Source organism: Portunus trituberculatus, chromosome 37 (assembly GCF_017591435.1).
Source record: "Portunus trituberculatus isolate SZX2019 chromosome 37, ASM1759143v1, whole genome shotgun sequence".
Taxonomy (NCBI): domain Eukaryota; kingdom Metazoa; phylum Arthropoda; class Malacostraca; order Decapoda; family Portunidae; genus Portunus; species Portunus trituberculatus.
Window position 1 is genome coordinate 16,929,040 of NC_059291.1, and position 21,116 is coordinate 16,950,155.

Below are 21,116 nucleotides of genomic sequence, written 5' to 3' on the forward strand. Positions count from 1 at the left end.
TTACTTTATGTGCCACTTCAGAGTTAGTGGAACATGATGTAGTTTTCTTCAAGAAGTGAAGCATGACTCTTGGTGCATGAGGAAGATAGTGTTGGTAAAAATTAAGTAAGTTTAATGATATGTGAATGAAAGGCAAAGCATAAATGGTGGTAGCTGTACTGTGCTTCTGCATGTAACTTTAGAAGCTTTATTTAATGACTTGGGCACCTTATATAGCTGTCCTCTTTTTCAAAGGAAAGTGAAGATTGCCAGAAATAATGCAAAAGTTATTCATTAGATTACATTCTATCACAGTGTCATACTTACAAGCAAGTAATGCTTGGACAATTTTCTTTTATGGCATATTGGGAGCTGTCATTCTCCTTAATAATTTTATTGTCTGCCTTCTCTCAGACATTTGTTTTTTATGTATATACATAAATATCACATGATTGTTTCTTAGCAGGTTCTCATATTGACCTTCCAGATCTGTCCTTGTCTTTTAAGGTCTGGTCTGAGCAGAGCAAACCTTAAATTTTGATTTGTCTGTCTGTTGCTGTGTGTGTGTGTGTGTGTGTGTGTGTGTGTGTGTGTGTGTGTGTGTGTGTGTGTGTGTGTGTGTATTCACCTAGTTGTAATTTTACAGGGCCTGGGTATCATACTCGTGTGGCCCCGTCTCCATATCTACACACATCCAACTTTCCTTTAAAACTATGCACACTCCTTGCTGACACCACCTCCTCACTCAAACCATTCCACACCTCCACACATCTTTGTGGGAAACTATATTTTTTCACATCCTTCAAGCATATTCCCTTGGCTATCTTTTTACTATGCGATCTTGTAGTTCTATTTAAGTTTTCCTCTCTCAACATCATTTGCTCATTATCCACTTCATCCAGTCCATTCAACAGTTTATAAACCTGTATTAAATCTCCTCTTTCTTTCTTTGTTCCAAGGTAAGCAAATTCATTTCTTTTAATCTCTCCTCATAGGTCATTTCTGCCAATTCCGGAACCATTTTTGTTGCCATTCTCTGCAATCTCTCCAACTTCCTTATATGCTTCTTTTTATAAGGGGACCAAACCACTCCAGCATATTCCAATCTTGGTCTAATTACCATACTAATTAATTTCTTCATCATATCTTTATCCATATAATGGAAGGCTAATCCAATATTTTTATCAAATTATACGTTTCTCCAAACATCTTATCAATATGAGCCTCAAACTGCCCATGGTCTTGTATTATCACTCCCAAATCCTTTTCCTTTTCCACCTTTTTCAACACTACTTCTTCACCCATCTTATATGACCCTCTTGGCCGTCTTCCACTCTTCCCATCTCCATCACATGACTTTTGCTCAGATTAAATTCCATTTGCCACCTCTTGCTCCACTCCCAAATCTTATCCAGGTCTGCCTGTAAAATTTCACAATCTTCTTCACTCTTCACACACCTACACAACTTCGCATCATCCGCAAACAAATTAATATAACTGTTTACTCCTCTGGCATGTCATTAATATATACAAGGAAAAGTATTGGTGCCAGCACTGAGCCTTGTGGGACTCCACTCTCCACCACCAACCAGTCCGACTTTGCATCCCTTATTACCGTTCTCATCTCCTCCATCTCAAGTAGTTTTCCATCCACTTTAACACTTTTCCTTTCAGTCCTCCATAAATCTCTACTTTCCATAACAGTCTCATGTGAGGTACCTTGTCAAAAGCTTTCTTTAAATCCAAATATACACAGTCCATCCATCCCTCTCTCTTGTATTTTGTCAACCACTCTTGAATAAAAGCTCAGTAGATTTGTTACACATGACCTCCCTTTCCTGAAGCCAAATTGATGATCCGATAATAACTTATGATCCTCCAGGAATCGTATCCAATATTTCTTTATCACCCTCTCACAAATCTTACCGACCACACTTGTTAGAGACACAGGTCTATAGTTAAGAGGCTCTTCCTTACTGCCTCCCTTATAAATGGGCACCACTTCAGCTCTCTTCCACTCTACTGGTACTTCCCCTGTTTCTAATGAACACCTTATAATATCATATAATGGATCAATCAATTCTTCTCTACACTCCTTCAATAATTTTCCTGAAACTTCATCTGGTCCCATCGCTTTATCATCTTTAAGTTAACATAACATAACATAGCATATAACATAAATAATAGGATAACAAAGGGCCACCAGGGCCCATCTAGGTTATCCTGTATCAGTCGCACAGCGACCTCGTCATCAGTACTTAAAGATACACTTACAAGTACACAATACATTATATACTAATTCTAAATATTTGGCCCATTAACAGGGCTAAGTCCTGCATCGAATTCCTCTACAATCTGTAATCCCCATACATGGGGATCATGTCTTGTTTAACTATAGTAAATTTCTTATAAAACTATCATGCAGTGCTATACATAATTATAAATCTAATAAATTTAAGTGCTTATCTAATCTGTTTTTAAACATTGTCAAACTAGTGCTATTTACAACCGTCTCTGGCAATGCATTCCAGAAGTCTACCACCCTATGACTAAAGAAATATTTTCTTATATCTAACCTGCAGCCTTGCTTTCTAATCTTCCTGCCATGATTTCTAGTCCTACTTCCTCCTCTAAGGTAAAGAAAGATCTCACATCTATGTAGTTTGTATCTGAGAACATTTTAAATAACTCTATCATATCCTCTTATACATCTCCTCTCAAATGAAAACATGTTTAATTCCTTTAATCTATCTCTATACTCCAGGCGCTTTAATGCTGGTATCATCCTAGTTGCTCTTCTCTGAACTGCTTCTAACATGTTGATATCCTGCCTATAGTGGGGTGACCAGGCCTGTATGCAATACTCTAAATGGGGCCTAACATAGAATTATATAAGCTACGCACCACTTCCTTACTTTTATAACTAACATTTCTATTTATAAAACCCAGGATCCTATTTGCCCTATTTCTTGCTTCTAAACATTGCTTTGAAAATTTCATAGTCCTGTCTATCACTACTCCTAAATCCTTTCCTTCCTCTACTGCCTCTAGCCAACATCCCTCCATCTCATAGTTAAAGTTTGTGTTGTCTTTACCTAAATGCATAACCTGACACTTTTAGAATTAAACTCCATCTGCCACCTGTCTGCCCATGCTATCAGCCTGTCCAGGTCTCGTTGTATTCTGTAATTGTCCTTTTCACCCTGTACTGCACATGCTATCTTAGTATCATCTGCAAACTTTGATACTTTGCTACTAATTCCTATATCTAAATCGTTAATGTACACCAAGAAAAGAAGAGGTCCTAGCACTGATCCTTGGGGTACCCCACTAACCACTTCCTTCCACTCAGACATTGCCCCATTTAATACTACTCTCTGTTTCCTATCAGAAAGCCATTCACTAATCCAATCAACTAACCTACCCCCTATCCCATGTAGTCTCAATTTGTACACTAGCCTCCTATGCGGTACCTTATCAAACGCCTTGCTAAAATCTAGATATATAACATCTATGCTATTTCCATCATCTAACTCCTTGGTAATATATTCTAAGATATCGAGCAAATTTGTAAGACAGGACCTCCCTGATCTAAAGCCATGTTGGGTATCTCTAATTAATCTATTCTCATTTAAATGCTCCCAAATACTACCCTTAATGATTTTCTCTAGTATCTTACATACTATACTAGTTAAACTGATCGGTCTATAATTATTCGCATCATCCTTCCTACCTTTTTAAATATTGGAGTAACATTAGCTAACTTCCAGTCCTGAGGTATCTCAGCAAACCTAAGTGATCTTTCAAAGATTAACTTAAGTGCTTCAGAAATACTGTCTACACCCTCCCTAAGTACTCTGGCATGTAGCTCATCAGGACCACTAGCTTTCCTATCGTCTAGTTCAAGAATAAATTTCCTAATAATTCCCGGTTTTATATCAATATTTTCTAAAGCTCTTAAACTACTCGTCGCACTGTTTGTAACAGGATTTCCTATTCTTTCCTAGTAAATACTGAAGAAAATTGTTCATTCAATAATTCTACTATGTCTTCATTTTGATCCACTACTACACCATCTTTTCTGAGTGGTCCAATCCTATCCTTATTTCTTTTATCACTGACCTTGTAATAACTATATAATTTTTGGGATCTTTACTCCCAGCTCTAGCTAGTTTTATCTCTGCCTGCCTTTTACTTTTTTTATAACCTTACTCAAATCATCTCTGACCTGTCTGTACCTAATCAAATCTACATCTTCCCACTTTTCTGCAACTCTCTGTATGCCCTCTTCTTCTCTCTGATCTGGCTACCTATCTCATGAGTCCACCATAATGGCTTCCTGTTTCTCTGCCTTATATCTTTGTAAGGGATACACTGCATCACTATACCCTTTACTACAACCTTAAAAATATCCCACATCTCCTGTGCAGTTTTATTTCCAAAACTATCTTCCCAGTTTACCTCTCCTAATAACTGACGTAACCTACCATAATTGCCTTTCTGATAGTTTGGGACTCTAGTCTTATTCACTATATTATCCCTACTGGAATTAATGATAAATCTAATTATATGATGGTCACTGTTTGCTAAAGTCTCTCCTACCTCAACTTCCTTTAAACAATGCTCAATATTTGTTAGTACTATGTCTAAAACCTTCCTCCCCCTAGTAGGTTTATCTACCATCTGCACTAAATAGTTATCCTGAAAACTTTCCATAAACTTATTTTCACTAGCATCTCCTACCATCCTCTCCCAGTTTACTGACTTAAGATTAAAATCCCTAAGATAATTGTCTGACTAGTACACCCCTATTTATCTCATCTACCATAAGGTTGTCTACATCTGCTGACTGGTTAGGTGGTCTATAAAAGCTCCTACTCTAATAACCTTACTTTTGTTTACTCTAACATCCAGCCATAAGGACTCTACTCTGTTATCTACCTTAATACCATTAACCTGACTGGAAATGAAGGATTTTTACATAAATAACTACTCCTCCACCTATCCTACCAATTCTCTGGTGTAAATACATAATGTATCCATCTACTTCATATTCTTTCCTATTTTCCTAAACTTTTCCTCATTTACCCATGCCTCTGTGACACATACAACATCTAAGTCCTCCTCAACTATATAACTAGATAACTCGTCCTTCTTGTTCCTAAGACTCCTGGCATTTACATAAAAACATTTAAGTCCAGCTACCTTCCTAGATGCTGTCTCCTTATTTGGAATCCTAATCTTATTCTCTCCTATTTGCACCTGGAAATCTTTCCTAATCTTTTCACTATCTCTGTTTATCCTATCTAATTTATGTCTAGCATCTTTCTTCTGGAATGCATTTGCTACCTCACCCCCTACACTCCATCCCAACTCCCCTCCAGACATCCACTCAGCACATCCACACCCTTCCTACTCAGATGCACACCATCCCTAGCATACAAATCCCTTCGCCCATAGAACCTATCCCATACATCCACAAAGCTGACACCCACATCCTTACACATCCCTTTTACCCGATCATTCACACCAATGGCTCTAGACAACCATTCCTGCTAACATACACACGAGGCAAGATTCCTGACACTACACACCTCCTACCACTCTCCCTTATCTTGCCTAACATTTCCAAATCTTGCCACTAACTCCTCCGACCCACCTGCTCTGACATCGTTCCCACCTACGTGCAAAACTACTACACCCTCCCTCTCCATCCCCCCAACCCTCTTCTGCACCTCCTCACTCACTGCCTTCACACCTGCACCAGGCATACACATTCGTCCTCCTATCCCTGTCTTTCCCACAGAAAGTGCTATCTAAATACCTAACCTGAGAATCACCCACCACACACACCTGAGGTGTGCTACGCACAACCATCCTCCTCCTCTCCTCTACCCCCTTCTTTCTCCTTTCACTCACCACAACCACTTCATTCACTCCACTCTCACTTTCACTCTCCCCCTCCCCCTCCAACAAACCGAACCTATTTTCACACTCCTCCAACATTTTATATAACTCCTTTTTAGGTATCTTAATGTCCTCCATGTGCACATTTCCTTGTACATTCTGTGGCTTTACAAACATTGTTTCTTCAGTAAATACTTGCTGAAACCTATTATTTAGCAATTCCGCTATATTCTTAGGGTCATCTACTATCCCTTGCTCTCCTTTTAATCTTTCAATGGACTCTCTCTTTTTAAGTTTACCATTTATGAACCTGTAAAACAATTTTGGATGTTCCTTACTCTTGTCTACAATATCTTTTCAAATTTTCTTTCTTCCTCCTCCTTACCCTCACATACTCATTTCTCGCCACTCTATAATTCTCCTTATTTAGTATATTCCTGCTCTTTTCCATCTTTTCCAAGCCACATCTCTTTTCCTTAGCCTTAACACAAGTTGCATTAAACCAATCCTTTCTTCCTTCCTCTCTCGGTTTATACTTTGGTACAAATTTCATAACTCCTTCTTTATAATATTTCATAAAAATCTCATATTTCTTTTGCACTTCTCTGATTTGTAACATCTCCTCCCAATCTAATTTTCTGAAATAATTTTTCAAACTTTCTGTGTCCATCTTTCTATAATTCAATCTACCACTCCTGTATGTCTCGTCCTTCCTTCGCTGTGTTGTTGCTATCTGCATTTCCATAACCACATGATCACTCTTTCCCAAAGGACACTTGTATTGTATATCTCCACATAGGTACACTTCTCTTGTTAACACCAAATCCAGTCTAGCTGGTTCATCATCTCCTCTATATCTAGTATTTTCCTTCACCCTCTGTTCCATCATATTTTCCATCATTAGATTAAGAAATCTCTCTCCCATGCTTCTTCTCCAACACCACTTACTAGATTTTCCCAATCCACCTCCTTACAATTAAAATCTCCTACTAGTATCACCTTTCTTTTCCAGATAATACACTTTCCAAACTCTGTAAAGTATCCTTGATCATATTGTCGTATTCCTTAATGTCCAAGAATTTGTTTTAGGAGGTACATAGGTCACCATGATTATTAATTCTTTTCCATCACTTTTTATCCTTATGCTTATCACTTCTGCATTGTTCTTCCCATACCAAACCTTATCCACATTTATTTATTTCTTCGTCATAATCATAACTCCTCCTCCACCTTTACTCTCCTATCCTTTCTCCATATATTATATTTATTATCCAAATTTATCTTTGTTTTTCATGCAATTTTGTCTCAGTCAAACACACTATATCAGGCTTCTCCACTATCATATAGTCTTGCAATTCCAATCTACTTGACAGTATCCCATCTATATTAGTATACATTACGGTCCACCCACTGCTCCTCTAGGGGTTCCTCCGTATTCCTTCTTTCCACATACCACTTTCTGACTCTCTCTCCTATAACTCTCCAAAAAAACTTTTCTTTCCTCCTCAGACCGCTCATCATTTTTCCTTCTCGCCTCTTCCACCAATTCCTTATATCTTCTCCTCTCTTCCTCATTTCTATTCTTTCTCACAAACACCTCTTTACAACCTTCTATCTCTCTTAACTTTGATGTTCTATATAGGACATCCTCCGCAGATTGTTGTGACTTCAGTACTACTTTAATCGGTTTGCTCACTCCTCCTTATACGGACCCAGTCTATGGATCTCTTCCACTTCTTCTTGTAGGTCTTTTTTTTCATCATCATTTAGATTTTTGAACAGATCTCTTACCGTTTTCAATTCTTCCTTAATTCTCTTAGGCTTATATGTTATATTTTGTTCTTTCATCCCAAATATTAACACTCTTCTTCTTTTCTGCTATTTCTCTTATCAATGTTTCCTTATTCTTCATTACATTAACCAGTTCCTTGGACCTTTCTTTTTTGTCTTCCTTCAACTGATCTTTAATTATTTCTTGTAATCCAACCATCTCTGCTTCCCTCGACTCAGTCCATTGTGTTTTCTTCAGTTCCCATTCCCTTTCAAGCCTTTCATTCTGCTCACTAATCATTTCCTTAAAGTCATCTTTCTCCTTTACTACTCTATCCATTTTCTCCTCCAACCGTCTCTTGTATTTTTCAACCTCCACCTTCAAATGCGCATTCTCATCCACCAATCGTTTTTCATTTTCCTCCAGTCTCTTAACTCTTTCCTTCAAAGCCTTGCGGAATTCTCTATCCTGCTCCTCCTCACTCCTCTGAACTTTTAATTCCTTCACTAACTCCTCAAATCTCTTCTCCAACATCACCAATCTACCTTGCAATGTTGCCCCTGTTGAAGCTGGACTCATGCTTTGACTGGCCACTTTCGGCTTTGCTCCCTGGGCCTCATCAACATATTTTGAATTTGGTAATTTATTCCTTACCGGTCTATCCATTTTTTCTTACTTTTCCTGGGAACATGTGGGTGTGTGGTCACTGGGGGCCAGGCCTGGTAGTTACGTGTGTGGTTGGATGCTATGGCTGGCCTTTGTGGGTTCCCGCTCTGTCGTTTGGAGTGTGGAGGTTCTCCCACCTCCGATCACTCCCATGTACACGCCACCAGGCTACGTTCACTCTGTACACTCGTTCACTCGCTCTGGTCGCCCCTCAATAGTAATAGTGTGTGTGTGTGTGTGTGTGTATTGACATAGTTATATTTACTTAATTGTGTTTTACAGGAAAAGAGTTATGCTCATGCTGTCCTGTCTCCATACCTATAGTCATTCAGTTTAGCCTTAAAGTCATAAGTATTTCTTACTTGAACCACTGTTTCATCCAAATTGTTCCATACTTCTATGCTTCTGTTTGGAAAACCATATTTCTTAATGTCTTCTACATGCTGTCTTTTTCAGTTTCATGCTGTGTCTTAATGTATTTCTTGAGTCCCACACCAATAGGTCTTTGTCAACTGTGTCCATCCCCTTCCATGCCCTGTATATAGCAATTAGGTCTTCTCTTTCTCTCCTCTGTTGCAAGTTTTAATATCTTTAATCTGCCCTCATATGTTAGATCTCTCAAACTTGGAACCATTTTGTTTGCACCTCTTTAAATCCTTTCTATCTTCCCTATGTCTTTCTTTTTATGTAGTGAACATATACTAAGTGCAGCATTAGTTTTGGTTGAATCATGTATTCTATTAGTTTTTTTCATCACCTCATCATCTATATAGGTAAATGCCCATGTCATTTTTCTTAGTAACTCATGTGTTTCTCCAACTATGTTGTTGATGTGTTTTACCGGTGATAAATTGTCATTTATTGTAATACCCAGATCTTTCTCCTTTTTTATTTGCTGAATTTCTACCCCTCTCATAGTGTAAGATCTTGTCTGTCTTCTTATGCTTTTCCCCAATTCCATCACTGTACTTTTTGCATTAAATTCCATTTCCCATTTCTTACTCCGCTCATGTATCTTATTCAAGTCTTTTTTGTAGCATTTCACAATCCATGTCATTTTCCATTCATTTCAGTAACTTTGCATTACCTGCAAATAAGCTAATATATCTGTCCAACTCATCAACCATATTGATATACTTTATGAACATTACAACCACCAGAACCAATCCCAGTGAAACTCCACTTATAACTCTACACCATTTTGATGCTTCACCTTTTATCACTGTTCTCATTTCTCTGTCCTTTAAGAAGTCTGTTATCCAATCCAGTACTTTTCTCCAGTACATTCCTGCTTTCTTGCAACTTTTTTTTTTTTTTAACAATTATCCATATCTCTCAACATTTCTTTATACTCTTTCTGATTCCATGCATTAGTTTTTTGGTGGTACATATGCTACTGCAACTTCTTTTTTTCCCTTTTTTCCTTTTATCTTACTTAATTTTGATTACTTCTGCCATACCTTCTCCCATCTTTACATTTTCCACTGCTATGTTCTTGGGCAGTAACATCACTCATTCTTTCTTACTATTCCTAGATCTTAACCACACATAATTCCCTCTCCAATATTTATATTTTCTGCTGGCTCATTTAGTTTAGTTTATGCTCATGATGTCTGGCTGCTTTATCTTAATGTAATTATATAACTTCATGTAACGTTGATATTATACCATTCATGTGTATGCTACTGACCATTTAGTGTTACTACTTACATTACTGATTCCTCTGATACCACTTCCTCATCCTTGACCTTCCAGTAGAACTTTTCATTCTCTTCCTCTGATGTTTTTTTTTTTTTGCCTCTCTTATAAGATCATTTATTTTATTTCTGTCATCCTTATTCATGCCCCATTTTATCCAAATTTTCTTTAATTACTCTGTCTTGACCAGTCTCCATGCATGTTGTATCACCTCTGATGCTGTAGTTTGTGCTCTGAACTTGACTTTCAGTGGTCTTCTTCCTCCCTCTGTATATTTTCCTAGTCTGTGCACTTCCTCAGTTTTGCTCACCCAGTCTTCACCTTCTCTCTGAACACTTCTTACTACATCTTCTGCTACCAATTTTTTGTTCTTTCTCCCTCTTTGTTTTTACAGGTTTCTTTTTTTCATCTAACCCATAGATAACTATACTCTTCTTCTTGTTCACTGTATCCCTAACCATTGATTCATTCTGTTTGATTACCTTCACTATCTTTTGGGTTAGGTCTACCATTTCTTTCTGTTGTGTTTTCATGATTTCTTTAAAACTAATAACATTTTCTTTCTCTCTTTCCTTTTTCCATTTGAGATGTTTGCCTTTCCTCTCTTTCCTTTTTCCATTTGAGATGTTTGCCTTTCATTTCTATCACTTTATTTTCCTGTTTCTTTACTAACTCTCTACCTTCTTTTATCTTGGCACACTGAGTTTTCAGCACTTTGTTTTCTTCTCCTAAATCACATTGCCTCTTTTCTAAGTTTATTACTCTTTCTATTAAATCACTGAGGCTACTTTCCATAAGGTTAATTTCCTGATATGCATTTTTACTTGCAATTCTTTGTTAGTCTCTTCACTGAATCCTTGGAAGGGCATTCCCTGCATTTCATCTTTCTTGTTCAAAGCAAAGCCATAGCTGCACTTTTTATGTTTATTTAGCCCTTAAAATCCTTTCTTTATAGTATGGAGAAAGGCCCCTGCACTAATGCACATCTCTACTTCCTGACAACACATTTCTAGGCAATTGCAGTGGTTGCTGGTTGTGTGTATTGGAGTTCAGCTGTTCCATGTCCACTCTCCACCATGGGGGTGTGTGTGCGAGTGTGCATGTGCATGCGCATACATGCATGTGTATGCATACATTTGTGTGTGCATTTATGTGCTTGTGTTGAAGCTGCCTTGTCTTTGCTCTCTTGGCTATAATGCTCTTGTTTTGTTTTTGTCTACTTCTCTCTCAGGCTACCCATTATTTGGTTATTACCTCAACCAGACGCTACGCCCCATGGTGTACTCCTGCTCTTGGCCCGTGTACCAGACCTATGCAGGCATGACGGTGAGATGATGCAATATTTGCCTCACTAAGTTTATCACAGAGATTGTGATTGGATTTCTTTGAATTTCAATGTTAGACTTTGCTGTGCAGAAGTTAGTGATATGGAGTTAGAAAGTATATCTTCTATTAGGTCCAACCTGATTTACCGTGTGTGCACTGTCATTCTCAGTACAAAAATTTACAGTGGTTAATGTAAAATTAGATGTGAATTGCATCCCGGAAAAAAATATATGCAGTTGCATCCTGGAAAAAAAATATATGCAGGTTCCTTATTAAAAAAGCAATGTTTGGTACTGTTTGTCTCATGCAATCATTATTTTTTATTTATTTTTCTCTGGAAGAATGAAGTCTGTGTCATATCAACATATGATTCAGCTGGAAGTATTAAGTGTAAAGTTTGTTCATTGTTAAGAGAGTTGTTCAAGCATGAAATGCTATTAAGCTTAGCCAATTTTCTGTAACTTTCTTAGTGTGACTTTCTTTCCTGATGAGGATTCTGTAGGTTTCGTGTACCGTTTTGTTGCTCAGTTAACTGAATAAGTAAGTAATATGAAAGTGGAACCTGCCATGTTACAGTGGTAGTTCACATAGATAGGGGCTGCTAGATTATCAGATGCATGGGTTTAAGTCGTGGCATGTCCATGGTCAGAAAGGGCATCCTCTCAAGTTAATGGTTCCAAAATACCAAAAACCAAAGGTCACTGTTGAAAGGCTTTTTTTCTGATTGATCAAGGGAATCCAGACAAAAAGATAGCTTACATACATAAATTATATTGTTTACATACCCAAAGAACCCTCAAAATTCATTCATATGACAGTTTGTTTTTATGGTTGCTCTACACTACCAATGATATCAGTCTTGGATTTAAATAATATGTTTTTGTTTGAGGATCTGTGTCATCCATAATATCAAGCCCTGCTATCTATTGAGCTTGTGTTGGTAATTAGCCAAGCACATTTGGAGTCTTTTACCTGTCCTGAAAAGTTTATAGTATGTAGATTAGTTTGCTAATAATTAGGAGGAAATGGTGATTAATTAAACAGTCTCATAGTTTCTACCAGGGATGTTAGATGGGTTTTGAGTACATCTTGTCATTTGTCCTTGCCATAGGCATGATTGTCTTTGTTTCCTTCCTGACTGTTTTCTTAGTTTGATGCTTATTTGTGTGGTCCCATCAAGACTTGCAGTTGTGAGTATGCAGTGTCTGTCCACTAACTGACAAATTGATTCAGAAACATCTGCTTGCTGTGCTGTGAGGTTTTATCCCACCTGCTGCTTGCTTGAGACTGTTTTTTATGTATTAATTTACTTAAAGCCAAACTAAGTAAACGTTTTTTTTTGTAATGTGATTTGAGTGATTTTGCGTGGGTTTGCTTGCCATTTCATGTATATGATGTGTCTGAGCTGATAAAAACCATGTTAGCATTGCCTGATCAGTACATATGGCAGTGACCATGATACTGTACTGAATTATTTACATTTCGAGAAAAATGTCACTGAAAAATGGTGGATATTTATGGTGAGAAAAATCTCACCATAAATATCCATAATCATATGCTTGATTTGAATTCCGACTTTGAATCTGCATACTTTATAAATTCAGTTTGGTGAAAATAATCATCCTTCCTAACAAATAAAGCAGAGGATATCTAAACTTCACTCATATTTGACAATAAAGTAGCTGCATATGGAAGAATAAAACAGTGATGCGACCTGAAATACATGTATGACAAAAACGCACAAAGTATTTGAAAAATCATACCAATAGGAATACATTCATGGTGTCTAACTAGTTGTTGAAAGTTGATTGGTGCTGTGTTTGTTTAATGATTGATTGAAAAAAAAAAAAATGTCTTGTATATTAGAGGCCTTGGTAAAAGTGATCAGTGTAATATGTGTGTGAGTAAAAGTTTTGTCTGTTATTGGGAAATGTAATGTTGAGATGTAAGGGTTGAGTGGTTAATTGAGTGACCTACTATTAGATCAGAGGCACAGCTGAAGTCTGGTAATTTGATGCGAACTTCTAGCATTGGTCTATTTAGACCAACACCATTTCCTAGTGGGCTGACACTTTTCTTACTACATGTCTAGGCCTTCATGCCCTGGACACCCTTCTCTCTCTCTCTCTCTCTCTCTCTCTCTCTCTCTCTCTCTCTCTCTCTCTCTCTCTCTCTCTCTCTCTCTCTCTCTCTCTCTCTCTCTCTCTCTCTCTCTCTCTCTCTCTCTCTCTCTCTCTCTCTCTCTCTCTCTCTCTCTCTCTCTCCAGCAGGGCACATTTTCATTTGATACTGCATCAGTCATCTCTCAACTCTCTTTCAGTCAATAAAAAAAAACCGTCTCTAGTCTTTATGTGAACCACACAACTAGCACCATCATGACACCACCCATGGCCTGCAACTAGTTACCTGCTACTAGTAACAGGTACAAAAATAACTTGGAAGGCTTGTGGACCTGATGGGGTTCTCCCTGTCAAAAGCTGTGGTTTTGTGCTTACACCTTGCCTGGCCAAACTCCTTCAACTATGTCTATGAACTTCTACCTTTTCTTCTTGCTGGAAGTTTGCCTACATTCAGCCTGTTCCTAAAAAGGATGACTGTTCTTATCCCTCAAACTACCGTCCAATAGCTTTAATCTCTTGCTTGTCTAAAGTTTTTTAATCTATTTTCAATAGGAAGATTCTTAAACATCTGTCACTTTACAATCTTCCATCTGATTGCCAGTATGGCTTCCATCAAGTAAGTAATACTGGTGATTTTCTGGCTTTCCTTATGGAGTCTTTGGTCATCCTCTTTTTAGAAATTTAGAGATTTTGGTGAAACTTTTGCTGTCGCATTAGACATATCAAAAGCTTTTGATAGAGTCTGGCACAGAGCTTTGATTTCAAAACTGCCCTCCTACGGTTTCTACCATTTTCTCTGCAACTTTGTTTCAAGTTTTCTTTCTGGCCATTCTATTGAAGTCATGGTAGATGGCCATTATTTTTCTCCTAAATCTATTAAAAGTGGTGTTCCTCAGGGTTCTGTCCTGTCACCCGCTCTCTTTCTATTATTAATCAATGAACTTAATCAAACTTCTTGCCCTATCCATTCCTACACTAATGATACCACCCTACATCTTTCCACGTCCTTCCAGAGACAACCAACCCTTCAGAAAGTCAACAGGTCATGCAGGGATGCCACAGAATGCCTGATCTTGCTAAGATATCTGATTATGGCAGAGAAAACTTAGTAGTGTAAAACTTAATTCATCCATCTATCAACTCAACACAACCTCTTCTTCAATGACACTCGACTGTCTCCCTCTTCTATACTGAATATGCTCAGTATGTCCTTTACTCATAATCTAAACTGAAAACTTCACATCTTATCTCTTGCTAAAGTAGCTTCTATGAAGTTAAGCGTGCTAAGGCATCTCTGCAAGTTTTTCTTGCCTCTCTAACTGCTAATTCTGTACAAGAGCCTTATCCTTCCTTGTATGGAGTACAGGGGATCCTCGCAATTCGACAGGGCTAGGACGGTTTTTCATCGGTTGCATCAGCATTTATTCAAATTGTGAAGCAATTTTCCCATAGGGTACTTAAGAATTAGGGAGATAGGGATCAACCTCCAGCCTAGACCCACCAAAACATCACTATAACCTCTAAAAAACACTAACTTAGACTAAATCAGTACTATTAAAGGCTTCATTTATAATCTAACTTTTTTTATTAAACACATTAGGGTGCTGTACAGTACATTTTTGGAAATAAAAACACTTGCATGATGCAGCAGTCTCGTGGTACTCGTCCCTGTTCTTCCAAATTGTTGATCTAGGGACACCCATTTGTGCTACAACAACTCTATGAGCTATACCTGCCTCACACTTTCTTATAAGCTCAAGCTTATCTTTGAAAGGCAAGAAATTGTGCTTCTAAGGGCTGGGGCTGGAGGTGGCTTTGTGTGGCATGGTCGAAGCGGCGTAGAGGCAGGAGGTGGAATGGTGGAGCATGGCCTGCCTGGACGCCAGGTGGGGCGAGAGTGACACAGATTAAGCGACGCACAGGATAGCATCAGTTTACACTTCTGCCTGGCAGGGAGGCGGCAGTTTTGACCGGATGGGTGGCGCACGAGATATGAATGCCGAGTTGGCGAGTCAGTCAGTCAATTGGGTATTAATTAACTGAGTTCAAATTGGCGATAATTCGAACTGCGAACGGTTGAATCACAAGGATCCCCTGTACTCTTCTCATGTTTTGGAGGGGGTTCCACTCTCTCAGTTTTATTAGACAGGGCAGAATGAAAAGTTTTTTGTCTCATCAACTCCCCTCCTCTGACTGGCAATCTTCAGCTTCTTTCTCACTGCCGAAATGTTGCATCTCTTGCTATCTTTTATCGCTATTTTCATGCTAACTGGTCTACTGATCTTGCAAACTGCATGCCATCTCTCCTCCTGCGGCCTCACTCCACAAGGCTTTCTTCTTCCTTTCACCCATATTTTGTCCAACTCTAATGCAAGAGTTAATCAGTACTCTCAGTCATTCATATCTTTCACTATTAAACTCTGGAAGTCCCTGCCTGCATCTGTATTTCTATCTTCCTAAGACTTAACTTCGTTTAAGAGGAACGTTTCAAGACATTTTTCCCAGACACTTGGCTAATTCTATTTTCATCTTTAAGGGAGCTGGCATCCCAAGAGGGCTTTTTTTTTTTTTTCCTTGGCCAGCATCTCTTCCTGCATAAAAAAAACAACTTAAGCAAGTGGTGACTGTTATTTTTTTCCATTTTACATAGGGAAGAGGATCGGCCAAGGGCAAAAAAAAGAAAAGATTAAAAAAGAGCCCACTTGATTGCTGGCTCTCTAAAAAATAGAAAAGCATCAGCCAAAATTGGGGAGCAAATGCCTCAATACAGTAAAGCCCGGGTTACGTCGGTCTCGAGTTACGTCAAACTCGTAGTTACGTCAGTCCACTATAAGGCAATTTAAGATTAAAAAAAATTGAAAATTTATAAATCGTAAAGCGCGGGATTTATTGTTATTGTTGGCCGCCAGGCGTCACTATTGAATACAATAACACCCTGCCTCAGTTCCACCACACCGTCGCCCCTGGCAAGTGTTATCCTACTTCTGCGTGTACTGACTCAGGTTCTTAGTATCTTGCTCAATGGCACCAAAGAGAAAACTCCTTAGTGACAGCAGTGATGCTAAGAAAAGGAAAACCATTACGCTACAAGAAAAAGAGGACATAATTAAAAGACATGAGAAGGGAGGCAGCAGCTGTGTGTGAGGGAATGAAGAAGAAAATGGTAAGTCCGTTACCATGACAACAAGGAGGTTGACAACCTTGAGGGCTCGCGCACCCATCACAACAATAACAACTCCAGAGCCTTCGCCTAGGCCACATGACACTCACAGCTCACTTGCGCAGACCACTTGCCCTTTCCTATTGCATTTCCTGGTCCGCTGCCCACGCTTCTACTCCCACTGCACTACACTACGCTCCCAGCTGTCCGCCCTGGGCATCACAACATTTGACCTGCCCACCCTCCTAGCGGCCTCAGGCGTCAACCCCTCTCGGCAACCTGCAGTCCTTCGCGTTCACGGCCTGAATCAACAACAAAAACAAGCATGTGTTTCATATTCTACATAGTTGTAAATAATATAACAATATAACCTTTAACTTACCTGAATGAACATAAACAATGATTGGTTGAAAACTCGATAATATGCTTTGAAATGTACGGAAACTCGAGTTACGTACAAAATCAACTTACGTCATGTTTCAGGTATGTAACTCTGACGTAAACTGAGACCTTACTGTACCTCCCTCTTAAAAGAAGACAAGTCGTAGGAATTCGGAAATACAGGGAGGGAGTTCCAGAGTTTACCAGTGTAAGGGATGAATGATTGAGAGTACTGGTTAACTCTTGGGTTAGAGAGTTGGACAGAATAGGATTGAAAAGAAGAAGATAGCCTTGTGCAGCGAGGCTGCAGGAGGAGGGGAGGCATGCAGTTAGCAAGATCACTAGAACAGTTAGCATGAAAATAGCGATAAAAGATAGAAAGAGATACAACATTTCGGTGGTGAGAAAGAGGCTGAAGACATTTAGTCAGAGGAGGGGAGTTGATGAGACAAAAAGCTTTTGATTCCACCCTATCTAGCAAAACTGTGTGACTGGAACACCCCAAACATGCATACATGGACAGATAAGGCCATTATACAGAGTAAGCAGTTGGAGGGGCGAGAAATACTGGTGGAGACACCTCACAACTCCTAACTTCATAGAAACTGTTTTAGCAAGAGATGAGATGTGAAGTTTCCAGTTAAGATTATGAGCAAAGGACAGACCAAGGATATTCATTGTGGAAGAGGGAGACAGTTGAGTGTCATTAAAGAAGAGGGATAGTTGTCTGGAAGGTTGTGTCGAGTTGATAGATGGAGGAATTGAGTTTTTGAGGCATTGAAATCGACTAGACTTTCTCTGCCTTAATCAGAAATCTTAGAAATATCGGAAGTCAGGTGTTCTGTGGCATCCCTGCGTGATCTGTTGACTTCCTGAAGGATTATTTGTCTCTGAAAGGACGTGGAAAGATGTAGGGTGGTATCATCAGTGTAGGAGTGGATAGGGCAAGAAGTTTGGTTAAGGTCATTAATGAATAATAGAAAGAGAGTGGGTGGCAGGACAGAACCCTGAGGAACACCACTATTAATAGATTTAGAAGAACAGTGGCCGTCTACCACAGAAGCAATAGAACGGTCGGAAAGGAAACTTGAGATAAAGTTGCAGAGAGAAGGATAGAAGCCGTAAGAGGGCAGTTTTGAAATCAAAGCTTTATGCCAGAATCTATCAAAAGCTTTTGATATGTCTTACACTACAGCAAAAGTTTCACCAAAATTTCTAAAAGAGGATGACCAAGACTCAGTAAGGAAAGCCAAAAGATCACCAATAGAGCGACCTTAACGAAAGCCATACTGGCGATCAGAGAGAAGACTGTGAAGTGACAGATGTTTGAGAATCTTCCTATTCAGGATAGATTCAAAAACTTTAGACAAGCAAGAGATTAAAGCTATAGGACAGTAGTTTGAGGGGTTAGAATGGTCACCATAGTTTATACTTTACTGCTATACTCTTCTCTGTATCCATTACATTTTCCATTGTGCTCTTTATCATGCCACAATATATGCTACTGTCATATAGTTTTCATTAACCTCACCATATTATTCTATTTGATAAAAGGAATCCTTCAGATAATGCCTCTTCACTTTCAAAAATTATCCAGCCTACTCTTTCATTCTATCATTTGCATTTCTAGCTTTAAAGATGCTCTCCAAAGCTCAAACTTAGTGTTCTCAAAATTAGTGTTAGTTACTATAAATTTATTATACAGGATACCCAGAATTTGGCTATTATCTGAACAAGACTGGCATTCCAATGGTGTACTCTTGTGAATGGCCTTGGTACCAACTGAGGGCACATATGAAGGTAAGAAAAATTAAGTCAGCAAATTTTAAAAGAAAGATATGCAAAGTAAGCTAAAAGAAGACAGTACAGAAAATCAAGTAAATGTTTTATTAAGAGAAATTTGCCAAGGACAATGCATTCCTGTGGTTCTGTAATAAGAATCCTATATGTAAGGCCTCAGATAATTTGGAGAAGGTAGTACCAAGGATGATAGTATCTGCTTGAGGACTGGTATCTAGATTACCTTTTTCTTCAATAATTTTTGTTGCTCTTAGCCAAATTTCCCCTCGCATAAAAGGAAAAAAAAAAAAAAAATCCTCACAGTGTACCGCCTTATTTCTGGTAAGCCCTAAATGAGAGCAGATTTAAAACATAATGAATCAAGAGATAGTGCATTTTAAACATCATTAAACAGTAGAATGGGGTTAAGTTATTATGTTATACTAGAGATGGAGTAATGTGATAAATGAAAGTGGAGACTCAAAGCAACTACATTTTCTATTTCCTAATCCTAAATGTAATAAGCAGATCAGTAAAGATACCAATCAAGCAGTAAGAATATTGAATAACAGGAAGACTTTTCTTCTTTACAAAAAAAAAAAAAAAATATATATATATATATATATATATATATATATATATATATATATATATATATATATATATATATATATATATATATATATATATATATAAGGTTTGAGAGAAGATTCAGCTTTGGAAACAGATGAGGTGGCAGTGGTGCCATCAAGATGAAATAAAGGAGGGAAAGATGAAGTAAAGCTATTGGAAAAGTTTTTGGCCAGATGCCAGAAGTCATGAGGGGAGTTAGAGTTTGAAAGATTTTGACATTTTCTATTTTATGAAGGAGTGTTTGGCAAGTTGAAGAACAGATTTGGCATGATTCCGAGCAGAAATATAAAGTGCATGAGATTCAGGAGATGGAAGGCTCAAGTACCTTTTGTAGGCAACCTCTCTATCACGTATAGCATGAGTACAGGCTGTGTTAAACCAAGGTTTAGAAGGTTTAGGTTGAGAAAAAGAATGAGGAATGTACGCCTCCATGCCAGACACTATCATCTCTGTTATGCGTTCAGCACACAGAGAGATGGGTCTCTGACATGGAAACAGTAATCATTCCAGGGAAAATCAGCATAATACCTCCTTGGATGCCCCCATCTGGCAGAGGTAAAATGCCAGAGGCACCTCCATTTTGGGGGATCCTGAGAAAGGTTTGGAGTATTAGGACAAGATACAGAAATGAGATTATGATTGGAGGAGCCCAACAGAGAAGATAGGGTAATAGCACAAGCTTAAGGATTAGAGCTCAGGAAGAGATCAAGAATGCTAGGCATGTTTCCAAGACAGTCAGGAATATGAGTAGGGTGCTGTAGGTCATGGAGGATAGCAAAGTTGAAGACTAGTTCACAAGGAAGGTCAGTGAAGGGAGAGGAAAGCCAAAGCTGGTGGTGAACATTGAAATCTCCAAGGATGGAGATCTCCCCAAAAGGGTAGGGGGACAAAATGTGTTCCAAAGTCAAAGAATTTACAATAGTCAGAGGAGTTAGGGGAGAGATAGACAGCACAGATAAATTTAGTTAGAAAGTGACTGTTGAGTCTAAGCCAGATTGTGGAAAACTAGGAAGATTCAAGTGTGCACACACAAACACACACACACTGGCTTCACAAGCCAGAGGACCGGGGTTCGATTCCCCGGCCGGGTTGAGATATTTGAGTGTGTCTCCTTTCACGTGTAGCCCCTGTTCACCTAGCAGTGAGTAGGTACGGGATGTAAATCGAGGAGTTGTGACCTTGTTGTCCCGGTGTGTGGTGTGTGCCTGGTCTCAGGCCTATCCAAAGATCGGAAACAATGAGCTCTGAGCTCGTTCCGTAGGGTAACGTCTGGCTGTCTCGTCAGAGACTGCAGCAGATCAAACAGTGAATTACACACACACGAGAGACGCGGTTGAGGAAGGACGTACTGACGCCGTTCCGACAATCAGCTGATCTTCACTACATAGTGGTTGTACAGTTTTTACAGTGGCCTGGGCAGGTAGTGTGGACTCATTTTTTTTCATGCAATCAATTATTAAGGAATGATGAGTGAAAAAGAGATTCCATCAAAATGCAGACATGAGATTAGAGAAGGAATGAAAGCTGATGATGACTATGCTGGTGAGGGTGAGCGTGTATTCAAAGGCTTCGATACGATGACTACTTCACTACTAAAGAGAGTGTTAAATATTGAATATAAACTAGATAAATTGATAAAGGAGAATATGGAAATGAAAGTGAATGAAAAACAAGAAAAAGAGTTTATAAAACTGAG

At 38.7% G+C, this 21,116-nt stretch overlaps 1 protein-coding gene across 1 annotated transcript in view; it reads left to right on the forward strand.

Moving 5' to 3' along the window:
• Positions 1–21,116, forward strand: part of LOC123513846 (alpha-N-acetylgalactosaminidase-like) — a gene marked incomplete in the record, with an annotated part of 184,057 nt that overhangs the window by 80,614 nt on the left and 82,327 nt on the right. Inside the window, 1 exon segment of the mRNA XM_045271257.1 lies at positions 18,714–18,808. Within this exon segment, the coding sequence (XP_045127192.1) occupies positions 18,714–18,808 (95 nt within the window).